Source organism: Mustela nigripes, chromosome 6 (assembly GCF_022355385.1).
Source record: "Mustela nigripes isolate SB6536 chromosome 6, MUSNIG.SB6536, whole genome shotgun sequence".
NCBI classification, from domain to species: Eukaryota; Metazoa; Chordata; class Mammalia; order Carnivora; family Mustelidae; genus Mustela; species Mustela nigripes.
In genome coordinates this window covers 79,228,366-79,243,479 of record NC_081562.1, presented here as the reverse complement: position 1 = coordinate 79,243,479, position 15,114 = coordinate 79,228,366, and the positions used below count along the sequence as shown (strand labels likewise).

At 35.8% G+C, this 15,114-nt stretch overlaps 1 protein-coding gene across 1 annotated transcript in view; it reads left to right on the top strand.

Moving 5' to 3' along the window:
• The window catches only part of ADAMTS20 (ADAM metallopeptidase with thrombospondin type 1 motif 20), a 189,468-nt gene that overhangs the window by 26,320 nt on the left and 148,034 nt on the right, over nt 1-15,114 (top strand). Inside the window, exon 4 of the mRNA XM_059404802.1 lies at nt 7,590-7,849. Coding sequence (XP_059260785.1) covers nt 7,590-7,849 — 260 coding nt within the window. The remainder of the gene's footprint in view (nt 1-7,589; nt 7,850-15,114) is intronic.

Genomic DNA, 15,114 nt, shown 5'->3' with positions numbered 1-15,114 from the left:
TGGCTTAGAATTTCTGATAAAGGACAGGATTTGAAGTTGAAGAAAAAGCACTCATAAAAGGCAAAGGGTTACACAGTTTTTCTATACCCTTTGAGTGTAGAGATTGGGATGCCAAAAACTCGAAAGAGACCACCGGTGCATGTTCCTTTCCAAGAAAAATAATCCTAAAGGTTTGGAATTTATGAATGAATGTGTGCCTGTTTTCAGCTCCTGATTCAGCTTGTTAGGGAAACCTGTCTTCTACATCTTTGGAGTGAACTCATGGGGTGGCTTCTTGAGACTGTAGGTGAAGAAAAGGTATTTACTCTAATGCTTGACCTGTGTGCTCTTTGTCCTGTCAGCCAACATAGCTGAAGGAACTAGAATTTCTTGGTGGGTGTGGGATTAATAGGGAGTAATTTAGGGGTTTCCAGTGTTCTTTTTTCTTTCAGAGCCTCTAGAGTGAAAGGACAGTTCTGGATCTGTCCCAGGTCTATGCACGGTAGAGCTAAATGACTATATTCAAATTTTGACTCAGCTCTGATTCTGTAATTCAAGAAGGACTAGACCCCATATTTTCATGAATATGACTAGCTAGTTCCTCTTTTAGTCCTATAGGAGACAGCATTTTCCATTATGACCCTGGTTACTAAATTCTTAGCATTCTACATGTATTACCACATATGACCTTTTGAAGAGACATGTGATCTAGAACTCTAATGTAATAATTGATATTGAGGAAATCTGAATTCATTTCTTTGTTATGCCACCTGATTGGTAGCTACTGAAATTGTGTGTAACCTGTGTCACATGTCTGTTTTAAAAATGTGCACTGTAATTGAAACTGATTCAGGGATGCAGTGAGGACTAGTGATGTAATGATTCTTTTATGTTTCAAGTTTCGGCCAGTCATGGGCAAGTCCATAATCTGCACATTTGTTACTAGGAGGTGGGGTTCTAATTAACTGGGGAACCTCTTTGAAATAAAGCTTTATAAAATACTTTATAAGTTATGTGATGTAATTCTATAAGGGTAGTGGTGATTTCTAAAATTGACAAATCGTAGAGATTTTCATGAGTCTTTGTATTGAAAACTAATGTTTTAAAAAATGTTTCAGAATTATATTTTATTACCTGTTACCTGAACAGTTGACTTTAACCTTCCTGTGTTCCCCTTTCTTCACATACAAAATGAGGATACTAATAGTACCTACCTTACAGAATTAATAATAAAGGGGATAACTTATGTGAAGTGTACACTTCACATAATACTTCTTACTAGTGCTTATTGGGTTTATTACTGTTTATAGTTGGATTAATAACAAAACTCCATAGCATGGCACAATAGGACATATAATCCAGAAAAGTTTAAATCCTGAGGAAATAAGTTAGATTTCACAATATCTGCTATGATCACTATTTAGGGCACACAGAATTATTTGAGCTGGGAACCCTCTTGGCCCTTGAACAAGTGGTTTAAATGCAGATAATCCAGAATAAGCCTCATTGGATTTTTATGCTCATTTTCAAAACAGTTACATGCTATTGGAGAAGTAGAACATTTGTTCATGTGGTCAAACACAGAGCATTAGTATCAGTTCTAAGCTCTGTAGAGACCAGAGTGAATATTTCACTTGCTCTCCGGCAAATCAAAAGCAATCTCTCCAGCTTTGAATTGCTGCTGTTGTACATCACAATTAGAGTTAATCATACCCTTGAATTTCCAGTCTCACAAACCTTTTGCCTCTCAGTGTGTTCCTTCCCTTTCTCCCCCAATTTTTTATCCATCCTTTTTCCCAATTTTTTTTTTTTTGAGCACTTACACAAGGCATAACCTATTGCCCTATAGTGTTCTTAGTGTTTAAAGAGTTTATATAGCTTGCCAGTAGTGCTAAACAGTATTGTTTAGTGGCCGGCTGTGAGGAGGGGCTTGGACTTATGGTCATGTGGATCAGTGGTAATTTGAGATAAATAAGATGCTCCTGAAAATGAATTTTTTGGATGTGAATGAAGGATAAAAGGGGTGGGACAGGGATTGAAGCTGGTGGGGCCATTTTTGAAGACTTTATTTTTGCATTTGTGATTCTAATATTTTAAGGTGTGAAGGACCTGGAAGAGTTTAGAGACATGGACCCTGTTGACAGTAGGAACAAAACAAGGAAAATTTTGAAGGAGAAATGGCAAAGCTTGGTGAGCAGATACAAAGGGGGCAACGACAGGAAGAACTCAATGGAAGGGCTTGGTTTGGCAAGAGTTGTGCATATGAGGAAGTTGTTACTCATATTAATAGAGCAAACCTAGGAATAGGAAAAGAAAATGAATTATTTTATAGAATTTGAATACAAAGTGCCAGTAAGGTGTTTATGTAGAATTATGGGTTTCTAGTTACATTTCTAGTTTATATTTAACAGTAAATTTTTTAGTAGTTTATGTTAGGGATTATTTTTTAACAATTTCCCTGTATTCTGCAATACACTATACTGTAAAAAAAAAGTGTTATATTTACAGATATAGTTAAATATTTTATGTTCTAGTGGGCAAATAATCCATTGCATGATGTTCCTGATTTGATGGGTATGATTTGCTTTAAATTATTTTTGGGTCCTAATACACTTGCTGTTAATAAAGGATGCACATCATTTTAGCATTTGACTTGGAACAGAAATAAAAATAAGCATTTCATAAAGATGATGTAATTGGCAAAGGAGTTTTGAATAATACCCATTTGGATATTTGGAAAGGTCATGTTATCATTTGTTTCACTGCTTGATTATGAATATCAAAATGTAATAAGACGAAGTGTTTTAGCCTGTAAAACTTGTAGATGCTGTTTTTTTTTGAATGGTAAATATATCTTTTTTTTTTCTTTTCAGTGTAACAGTATTCATTGTTTTTGCACCACACCCAGTGCTCCATGCAATATGTGCCCTCCCTAATACCCACCACTTGGTTTCCCCAACCTCCCACCCCCCGCCCCTTCAAACCCCTCAGATTGTTTTTCAGAGTCCATAGTCTCTCATGGTTCACCTCCCCTTCCAATTTACCCCAACTCCCTTCTCCTCTCCATCGCCCTCCTCCATGTTATTTGTTATGCTCCACAAATAAGTGAAACCATATGATAATTGATTCTCTCTGCTTGACTGATTTCACCAGCATAGTCTCTTCCAGTCCCGTTCATGTTGCTACAAAAGTTGGGTATTCATCCTTTCTGATGGAGGCATAATACTCCATAAAGTATATGGACCACATCTTCCTTATCCATTCATCCATTGAAGGGCATCTTGGTTCTTTACACAGTTTGGCGACTATGGCCCTCGCTGCTATGAACATTGGGGTACATATGGCCCTTCTTTTCACTACATCTGTATCTTTGGGGTAAATACCCAGGAGTGCAATTGCAGGGTTATAGGGAAGCTCTATTTTTAATTTCTTAAGGAATCTCCACACTGTTCTCTAAAGTGGCTGCACCAACTTGCATTCCCACCAACAGTGTAAGAGGGTTCCCCTTTCTCCACATCCTCTCCAACACATGTTGTTTCCTATCTTGCTAATTTTGGCCATTCTAACTGGTGTAAGATGGGATCTCATTGTGGTTTTAATTTGAATCTCCCTGATGGCTAGTGATGATGAACATTTTTTCATGTGTCTGATAGCCATTTGTATGTCTTCATTGGAGAAGTGTCTGTTCATATCTTCTGCCCATTTTTGGATGTGATTATCTGTTTTGTGTGTGTTGAGTTTGAGGAGTTCTTTATAGATCCTGGATATCAACATTTTGTCTGTACTGTCATTTGCAATATCTTCTACCATTCCATGGGTTGCCTCTTTGTTTTGTTGACTATTTCCTTTGCTGTGCAGAAGCTTTTGATCTTGATGAAGTCCCAAAAGTTCATTTTCGCTTTTGTTTCCTTCATGTAGATGCTGTTTGTATAACATGGTTAAAAGTTCCAATAAAACAAGTTTATTGTAATAGTTTAATGGACACAGAGATGTGAAAGAATAAAATAATTCTATCCACCTTCTATGTTGAGGTGTTAGAAATTTGAGGTGTATAGTTAACATACCTTTTGTCTCATTATGTAAATTTGTATGGCTAAATACTTGAATCCTTGGAAGTTTCTACAAAAATAAGATTATACTGTACATATCATTGACGCTTAAATTTTTTACTTAAAAACACATGGACATCCTTCTATATTAGACATGCAGAACTAATTCATTTTTTAACAGCTGAATAATGTCTCATTCAGTTATTCGTGTGTTGAGGTTAGTTTAAGAAGTCTTAAATTGAGTCTCTTGGGATTTTAGTTATAAAAGCCATTTATATACTAAATAAACAGTGAAAACTTTCTTCCTAATATTCATATTGTGTATTTCATTTTATTGTCTTACTGCTTTAGGTAGTATTACCAAAACAATAGTACATGATAGTAGTGAGAGATGTTTTATTTTAATAGTTATTAGTTTGGTATATTACTATTTAAGAATTTAATTTAAAAATTGGGGCACCTGGGTGGCTCAGTCAATTGGGCATGTGCCTTTGGCTCAGGTCAGGATCCCAGGGTCCTGGGATTGAGTCCTGCATTGGGCTCCCTGCTCAGTAGGGTGTCTGCTTCTTCCTCACCTGTTGCTCCCCCTGCTTTGTGCGCATGCAGTCTTTATATTTTTTTAATTAAATTCTTTTTTTTTTAAATCTATGAATCAACATGAAATGCAGGACTTGGACAGCAGCCTGTATGCAGTCACATAATTCCATTCCTACCCACCCTTCCATTTTGACCTGCCTCCGCTCATCTGAGGCACCCAGCATTTTAAATCCCATGTAGGTCATCAACTTGCTTTCTGTATATCCATATGTATTTATAAAAGTGTATATTGAGTTTATAAAGCACCAAGAAGTAGGTTCTATTTAATTTTTCTCACTTTTTAAACAGTATGCATTCATACTGTTGTGTGTTGATGGAATATGAAATTATATTTCTTCTGAATTCATTTGTTTTGGCAAAGTGTTATATAGAACATTCCTATTTCATTTCTTCTCTTTTTAAATTTTTAAAAATATTTTATTTATTTATTTGACAGACAGAGATTACAAATAGGCATAGAGCAGGCAGAGAGAGAGGGGGAAGCAGGCTCCCTGTTGAGCAGAGAGCCCCTTGGGGGGCTCAATCCCAGAACCCTGAGATCATGACCTGAGCTGAAGGCAGAGGCTTAACCCACTGAGCCACCCAGGCTCCCCCCATTCCATTTCTGATAGAAATTAGACTTTTGACATCTCTAATGCTGTATTTGCTAAATTCTGATTTTTTTCCCTTTAACCTTCATTGTCAAACAGTATCTTTTAGTGATACTAAAAGTGGTACTCCACTGACTCTGTAGCCAAATTCCCAGCATTTGAATCCCAGTGGTGCTAGTTAACATATGACTGGATTTTATTGACCTAATATCTGCGAAACTTTTGTTTTTGATAGGCAAATCTAAACTGTTCCCTGCTATTATGATGAATGTGCTATTATGATAAATGGTCTATTTAGTTTTGTTTCTTTTGTTTTTATTTGCAGTTCCATTGGTGATCAATTGTGGTTGTGGGTTTTTTAATCTCTATATTGCAGATTCCTCATCTGTAATATGGAGTTAACAATACCTATCTCTTATGGTGCTGTTTAAATGAATTAATATAAGTAAATTTACCAGAAGAGCACTTGACTGACAGTAAGCAGAAGGTGTTAGGTGTTGTTTGTGTTTCATATTGACATTCTGATTCTTTTTCCATATTTCTTTACTTACAATGGTTTTTTCCCTTTAAAATTGGAAATTCTGGGTATCTGTTTCTCTTTGGTAATACGCTTATATTTAAGTAGTTATATATATACTTATGTCTGGTATTTAAAAGTAAACAATTTTATCTCTTTGGCACTGAGTTATATGACCTATCCCAATTCCCTCCTGCCCTAGGAAAATTTTTTCCAAGTTGAATATGCCAATTTTCAGTGTCATCAGCAGGATAGGGATGTGCAGGTACCCCACATTTTATTACCATGCCATGTCATTGCCAGTATTTTTCATTTTAGCCTTTTTGTTGGGGGGGGGCATATAATGTTTCATTGTGTTTTAATTTGTATTTTAATGAGTATAATATATATTATAATATATATAATTTATAATATATAAATTATGTCTGAGCTCTTTTCCAAGATCTATTAAGTGGTCATGGATATTTTAGTGGTGGAGTCACCCCAGGAGAAAGATTTTAGGACAAAATTTTAAGGCCATACACTCAGTTTGCCAAATTCAGAATTTCCCACTGAGGTGAATTTTAAAAGTACACAGTAATATTAAAAGGTAGGAGGGTTTGGGAATCTGTGGAAACAATGCTCTTGTTTCTTACAAGCATAAGGTTGCTGCTTACTTAAAAGAAAATTATTTTTGTAATAGTTTTATATTTGTCTGATCTTTATAGTACAACTAAGTCTGAGTAGTTTCCAGGGCCTTTGATTTTTTTTCTTAACTGATTCTTTGGTGTACTCTTCCGTTGAAAACACTTCCACAAAACAGTTGTCTGGAAAAAAAAGAGAAAAAGGAGAGAAAAAAATGGAGCAGGACATAGGATGAGCACCTATGCAGCTTATAATTTTTTTCTAATAGCACAAATAATTAGTTTCTATAAATGCATAGGACTTAAATATCGCCTCTGTAATAATCTCTAATGTTGAATAATTTGAATGCTGTATTTAAACATAAGCATGTTTGTGGATATTTTATATAATCAATACAATAATAGTAGGGGACTTTAACACTCCCCTCACTGAAATGGACAGGTCATCCAAGCAAAAGATCAGCAAGGAAATAAAGGCCTTAAATGACACACTGGACCAGATGGACATCACAGATATATTCAGAATATTTCATCCCAAAGCAACAGTATTATAAAATTTATATCTACATTTAACTTTCTGGATTCAAAAAGCCACCATTGTTCTATGGTTTGATTTTTCTGTCTATGGTGATATTCACTTAAGTCTAACAAAAGCTTCTCCATATTGTCTTCAAAATGTGATTACTTTGTAATGGGTTGAAATATCATTGCTTGAGGGCCTAATTTACCTACTTTCCTTGTTTTTTTTTTTTTTTAATGAACACAGTGGTTAATAAATGAACTCGAACCGCCATAGCTGTTTAAAAAAAAAAAAAAAAAAGACTTAGGGCACCTGGATGGCTCAGTGGGTTAAGCCTCTGCCTTCAGCTCAGGTCATGATGTTGGGGTCCTGGGGTCGAGCCCCGCATCGGGCTCTCTGCTTAGCAGGGAGCTTGCTTCCCCCTCTCTCTCTGCCTGCCTTTCTGCTGACTTGTGATCTCTGTCAAATAAATAAATAAAACTTAAAAAAAAAAAAAAAGACTTAGAGTTTGGTTTTTCTTAAGGCAATCTATGAAAATGAACATTTTATTACTAGGCATAGTAATCCTCATAATACTGCTGCATAACACTGTTTAACTTCTTTTTATCTTTGTGTCTCACATTGGAAGCAGATGTGTATGTATTAAATTTTTGTGCAATATTTTTAGTCCCATCTAATTTAATGGCTCTGCATTATATTCTCTTTTCCCCCTAGAAAGTCAAATAAAGCAGACCACTTTACCCCTTCACCGCAACAGCAATATGACCGAAGATCTTAATGTAAAGAAGGAAATGGCTCTAGGGTACCCTTCAAAAAATAAATCCTTGGAAGATGAAAGAAGCCCATTACATTCCAGGAAAAAACGTTTCTTATCCTATCCAAGATATGTAGAAGTCATGGTTACAGCCGATGCCAAAATGGTTCATCATCATGGACAGAATCTGCAGCACTATGTACTAACTCTAATGTCAATTGTAAGTAAACCTGTCATTTAAACTTTCTAAGATATTTAATGTTTTCTTCACATTAATTGAAAATCTCTGAAAACACTTACTGAAAATACTTGAAGAATTATTCATCGCATGAATACTTTCTATCCCTTGGTAAAGGGAAGATCTTGGTAGCACTGATCTTTTGCCCCTTGAATCTGATTTTTAAACCCTCTTATTTCTGCATGGAAGGAAGGGGATGCTATTTTGCTCCTGTTACACTTACCAAATCAGAAATTGGGGCAAATGATAATTTATTTTTTAAGTTTTTAATTGTAGCATAGTTAATATAATGCTATATTAGTTTCAGGTAAATAAGTATAGCGATTCAACCATTTTATACATTGATCAGTGTTCATCGTGATAAATGTACTCTTTGATCCCCATCACCTGCTTCCTCCACCTCCCCCTCTGGTAACTGTCAGTTTTCTACTGTTAAGGGTCTGTTTCTTGGTTTTTCTTTTTTTTTTTTTTCCCTTTGCTTGCTTGTTTTGTTAAATTCAACATGTGAGTGAGATCATATGATACTTTCTCTGACTTATTTTGCTTAGCATTATACTCTCTAGCTCCATCCATGATGTTGCAAATGGCAAGTTTTCATTTTTTATGTCTGAATAATATTCCATTTGTATATGTATATATACTGCCTCTTCTTTATCCATTTGTTTATCTGTGGATTCTTGGGCTGCTTCTATAATCTGGCTATTGTAAATAATGCTTCAGTAAGCAGGGGTGCAAGTATCCCTTTAAATTACTTTTATTTTCTATTTTTGGATAAATGCCCAGTAGTGTGATTACTGCATTGTAGGGTAGTTCTATTAACTTTTTGAGGAGCCTCCACACTATTTTTTACATTGGCTACACCAGTGTGCCTTCCCATGAACAGTGCAAGAGGGTTCCTTTTTCTCCACATCCTCACCAACGCTTGTTTCTTGTGTTTTTGAGTTTAGCCATTCCAACAGGTATGAGGTGATATCGCCTTGTTTTGATTTGCATTTCCCTGATGATGAGTGATGTTGAGCATCTTTTCATGTGTTGGCCATCTGGATGTCTTTTGAGAAATATTTTTCATATATTCTGCCAATTTTTAAATTGGATTATTTGTTTTTAGGGTATTGAGTTGTATCAGTTCTTTATGCTGGATATGCCATTTGCAGATTATCTTCTCCCATTCCATAGGTTGCTTTTTAATTTTGTTGTTTCCTTTGCTATGCAGAAGCTTTGTAAGTTTTTTTAGAAGCTTTGTATTGTGTGTGTGTGTGTGTGTGTATAGTATATTTTTGCTTTTATTTTCCTTGCTTTAGGAGACAGCTCTAAAAAAAAAAAAAAAAATCAACCAACCAAACAAACAAACAAAAAAACCCTGTTGCTATGGCTGATGCCAGAGAAATGCCCTCTGTTTTCTCTTCTAGGGTTTTTATGGTTTCAGGTCTCACGTTGAGGTCTTTAATCCATTATTTATATTTGTGCGTGGTGTGAGAAAGTGATCCAGTTTCATTCTTTTGCATGTAGTCATCCAGTTTTCCCAACACCATTTTTTGTAGAGACTGTTTTTTTTTCCCCATTGGGAAAAATGGGAGAAATTCCCATTGGACATTCTTTCCTGCTTTGTTGAAGATTAATTGACCATATAGTTGTGGATGTATTTCTGGGTTTTCTGTTTAGTTGATCGACATGTCTATATTTTATGCTTTAATTACTACAAGTTTGTAATATAACCTGAAGTCTGATATTATGATGTCTTTAACTTTGCTTTTCTTTTTAAGATGCTTTGGTTATTCTTTTGTGGTTCCATACAATTTTAGGATGCTTGTTTTAGCTCTATGAAAAGTGCCATTGGCATTTTGATAGGGATTGCATTAAATGTGTAGATTGCTTTGAGTAGTATTGACATTTTAACAATGTTCTTCCAACCCATGAGCATGGAATGCCTTGCATTTCTTTGGGTATTCTTGAAACATTTTCATCAATGTTTTATAGTTTTTAGAGTATAAGCTTTTCACCTCTTTGGTAAGCTTCCTAGGTATTTTGTTTTTAGAACACTTGTAAATGGGATTCTTTTATTTCTCCTTTCTGCTGCTTCATTACTGGTATATACAAATGGAACACATTTCTGTACATTGATTTTTGTATCCTGTGACTTTACTGAGTTCATTTTTCAGTTCTAGTAGTATTTTGGAGTCTTTAGAGTTTTCTGTGTATAGTATCACCACATCTGCAAGTGGTGAAAGTTTTACTTCTTAACAATTTGGATGCCTCTTATTTTGTTCGTTGTCTAATCTCTGTGGCTAGGATATCCAGTACTACGTTGAATAAAGGTAATGAAAGTGATACCCTTGTCATGTTCCTGATCTTAGAGGAAAAGTTCGTTTTTCCCATTAAGTATGATTTTGGCTTTGGGTTTTCTTTTTCTTTTTAAGATTTTATTTATTTGAGAGAGAGCACACAAGCATGGGGAGGGGCAGAGGGAGAGAGATAAGTAGACTTCCCACTGAGTGGGGAGTCCAACATCAGGCTTGATCCCAGGACCCTGAGATCATGACCTGAGCTGAAGTGAGATGCTTAACCAACTGAACCACCCAGGTGTCCCAGCTGTGGGTTTTTATATAAGGCCTTTATTTATGTTGAGGTATGTTTTCTCTAAACCTACTTTATTAAGGTTTTTTGTGGGGTTTTTTTGGTTATCATGAATGGATGTTTTACTTTGTCAAATGCTTTTTATGGATGTATTCAAGTGATCATATAGTTTTTATCCTTATTAATATGGTGTATCACATTGATTGATGTGCAAATATTGAACCACCCTTGTATCCAGGGAGTAAATCCTGTTTGATTGTGGTGAATGATTTTTGTTGTTGTTGTTGGATTCCGCTTACTAGTATTTTGTTGAGGATTTTTGCGTCTATGTTCATCAGAGACACTGGTCTGTAGTTCTCTTTTTGTGTGGTATCTTTATCTGGTTTTGATATCAGGATGAAAACCTCATAGAGTGAATTTGTAAGTTTTCCTTCCTCTTTGATTTTCGGAATAGTTTGAGGAGAATAGGTATAAACTCTAAATATTTGGAATTCACCCATGAAGACTTCTAATCCTGGACTTTTGCTTATTGGGAGGTTTTGGTTTTTTTTTTTTTAAGATTTTTAAATTTATTTGACAGAGATCACAAGTAGGCAGAGAGGCAGGCAGAGAGAGAGGGGGGAGCAGCTTCTCCACTGAGCAGAGAGCCCGATCCCAGGACCCTGGGATCATGACCTGAGCTGAAGACAGAGGCTTTAACCCACTGAGCCACCCAGGCACCCATGGGAGTTTTTTGATTACTGATTCAGTTTCATTGCTGGGAATCATTCTGTTCAAAGTTTCTATTCCTGCTTCGGTTTTGGTAGGTTATGTGTTTTTAGGAATTCATTTAAGTTATCCAATTTGTTGGTATATAATTTTTTATAATCTCTTACAACTGTTAGTATTTCTGTGGTGTTGGTATTTCATTCATTTGTGAGATTTGGGACTTTGAGTCCTCTTTGTGATGAGTCTGGCTAGAGGATTATCAATTTTGTGGATCCTTCAAAGAACTAACTCCTGGCTTTATTGATCTTTTCTGCTTTTTTAAAAATAATTCTATATTTATGCTCTAATCTTTATTATTTCCTTCTTTCTGTTGGTTTTGGGTTTTGTTTCTTTTTCTGGCTCCTTTAGGTTTAAGGTTAGATTGTTCATTTGACATTTTTCTTGCCTCTTGAGGTAGGCATATATTGCTAGAAACTTCCTTCTTAGAACCATTTTTGCTGTATAACAAAGACTTTGGACCATTGTTTTCAGAGAGGCAAGCGAGGCGGGGGGGGGGTGGGTGGGGGGGAGCAGGCTCCCTGCTGAACAGAGAGCCCGTTGTGGGGCTTGATCCCAGGATCCTGGGATCATGACCTGAACTGAAGGCAGAGGCTTTAACCCACTGAGCCACCCAGGTGCCCCTGGGAGAAAGGATACTTCAAATTATAAATGTATTTATGGGGATAAAAAGATAGGATATTACTGAGAGAGAGCCTCTTTAGCAAATTTGGAATGTAAGATCACAGTAGCTGTGAGTTACTGATCTGATATTAACATCTCTTTTGAGCAGGGGTGGTGGCAGTATCCATGGAACAGAATTCTAGACCTAGTGAAGGATCTATACAAATATATCCTATACAAACACCTACTTAAACTGTTGTCTGGGACATTTCTGGATTTAGGCCTGTTTTGGAGTAATTACTAAAAGCACCCACCTTTCATGCTCAGGAGTCTCCTGATTTAGTTAATGAATTATATAGTGACTTATTTATACAGATTTAGGGTATTGGAATACACACAATGGCTGGAAGTACCTGTAAACATGTAGGGAATTCAGGCCCACTTGATTGAACAGCTTGGCCAGCATACATCTATTGGCCATTGTAAAGTTTTCTTAGCTAGAAATGCCCACTTAAGTACATTTTGACTTGAAGACATTGAGACCCTATTGTTTTCCTTATATATAATATTTCACCTTAAATTCTTATGATTATATGTGCTAAGAATAAATAGCCTATGTTGTCTAAGTACAGTATTTGGTACAAAGTGGGCATTTATAGTTAAAGATAGAATGAATAAGTGATTAATACTTTTTTCAGAATGCATGTCATTGTAAAGTAGACCAAAAAAAACAGATGATTCAAAATGATTTCTGAAATTGTACAAAATGGACACTTGTTGACTTGAAATTTTTAAAATGAAAACAGAGCTATACATAGAAATTTATCCTGATAACATGCTTTTACCTTTGAATCTGAAGTAATTAGATGTGTAATTTTCTAGATGTATAATTATCTACATGTGGGTGTGGCATGCTCATTATGAGGAGATTCTAATGACAGCACGGACACAGAGGATGTTCGTTGATAATGCAGGAAATTGAATCAATTATATGGAGCAGTAGAGGGTAAACTTTGTAATTTTAAATGGTTAAAGGAGATATTCATTAAGAAAATTGTGGGGAGGAGGGTAGAGATACTGAGGGGGAAAATACTAGATTTTGTAAATGCAACAGATTGTGAAGACTGCTTAATGATGGGCAACTTTGATACCTGTGCTGTGCAAATATGAACTAGGAGGAAAGGAAAATAGGAAAAATGTTTATCGGAAAAAATATGCAGCTACATGCAGTTTTGGTGATAATGGCATTCTCAGAAGAGTTTTGTTACCTGTATTTCACATAAAAATCAATATAATTACTGTTTGGAAGATACTGTGACACAACTTGGAGATTACTGAAGTTGCCCATGGGAGTTTTAAAGCCACAGTTCGTCAAGGGCAAAACAGACCTTTTGACTTCACAGAAAGTAAGTCAGCTTCTCAGATTGCTTGAAACAGTAGCCCAATGTGTACGCTTTCTAGGTTCTTAGTTCCACTAGGAGAGCCAATTTCAGTTGAAGATGAGATGTTAAGACATCTAGTCAACTGGTTTTGTTGAGCTCTCATTCATAAGGAGACAGACCGCAGCAGGGTCAGGAAAAAGGGAGGCGTTCCCAATGTAGATGGATAGGAGGAAAAATTTACCCTCTTTTGAGGTGGTTTGGGTTTTGTATATGCTTTCTTTCCTCTTCAGAGGTCAAATTTCAGATGATTTATAAATTACTGAGTTTAATGCTTTCTCCATTCTTTTTCATTAAAAGAATGTGTGGAATTTAAGAAACAAAAATAAGGATACGGATAAAGAGCCAAACCAAGGAACACTCCTGACTGTAGAGAACAAACTGCTGATTACTAGAGAGGAAGTGGGTGGAAGGATGGGTGAACCGGGTGATGGGTGTTAAGGAGGGCACTTGTGATGAGCATTGCCTGTTGTATGGAAGTGTTGAATCACTGCAATGTACACCTGAAACTAATATTACTATGATTATACCGTATGTGTAACTAATTTTACACTGTATGATAACTACTGGAATTTAAATAAAAAGTTAAAGACTGTTCACAGGAAAAACCATGATCACAACGATATTTGCAGATATAAACCACGTGAAAGGAAATTGTGACCTAGAGTGACAAACTCTCCTTGTGTCCCCTGGGACTTTCCTAGTTTTAGTGTTAAGACTCCTGTCCCTGGAAACCCCATAGTCCTAGGCAAACCGGGACCGTTAGCCACACCTTGTAGAGATGGTCAAATCTAGTTCAACTTGTTTTATCTCCACTCATGAGTTCCATTTCCAAAATTGCTCTGAAGAGGTAAGAGGAATGCTGTCTCCATGTAAGTATCCACAGGTGTTTCGGGTTGAGGAAGGAGTCCTTGAGATCCTGCACATTCTCTCCTGTTTTTTAAGAAAGTCTTAACTGCATTTATTCAAACAAAAACACAGGATATTGGTAATGTTCTTGGTGATAGTAATTTAGGAAAAAGACAGGAAAATGTGATTTAGACTTGAAGTATAATTGTGAACCACTTAAAGAAAAGTTCAAAGTCACCAAAAAGTTTGTGTGTGTTGGCTCCAGATAAGATAGGGAGAATAGCTGAATGCTTCGACACTGAGCCAAATGGATTATATACACCATTTACAGAACTATCTACTCTTAACCGTCCTGCACAAAGTACACATTTGTACTGTCTTAAACTGTTTCTTTACTCAACAGTTTAACAAAATGTGTACAGTGATACAGAAATGTTGTGTGATTTAATTCACTAGAGTTGCTATACAAATAGCATAATGATCTTCTTCAAAATGATTTCAGCATGAAAACTGGAAAGAATTGTGTATAGCGTATCTAATGAAATGAGTTTATGTTAAATGCTCAGAGATGTTGAGGTATTTAATACAAAATTATTATCTAAAGATAATACAAAAGTATTTATCTTTAGAGAATTTGGGTGACAGTATTTGACTAAAATGGCATTTACATATAGTTAAACTACCAACATATTTGTCAACTAGAGGAGTTACCTTCTTCAACAGACTCTCTTTGATATTCAGTGACTTATTTAATAGACCTTGAAGATATTTACTAGCTCAGAGGTTCACAAAGGCTTGACTTTGTAATATTCACCTTCTTAGAGATTTAATCATGTAAATTTAAGGAGCACCATATGATCATCAGGAATTAGCCCTGTTTATTAAAATATAGTTGCTCTTAGAGGCATCTATCAACAAAAACCCTCACTTGCATCATACTGACTTAATATCCTTGCTTTCATTGATGTAATTCAGGGTAGACAATTTTCAACCATACTAAAATAAAAACGTAATAAT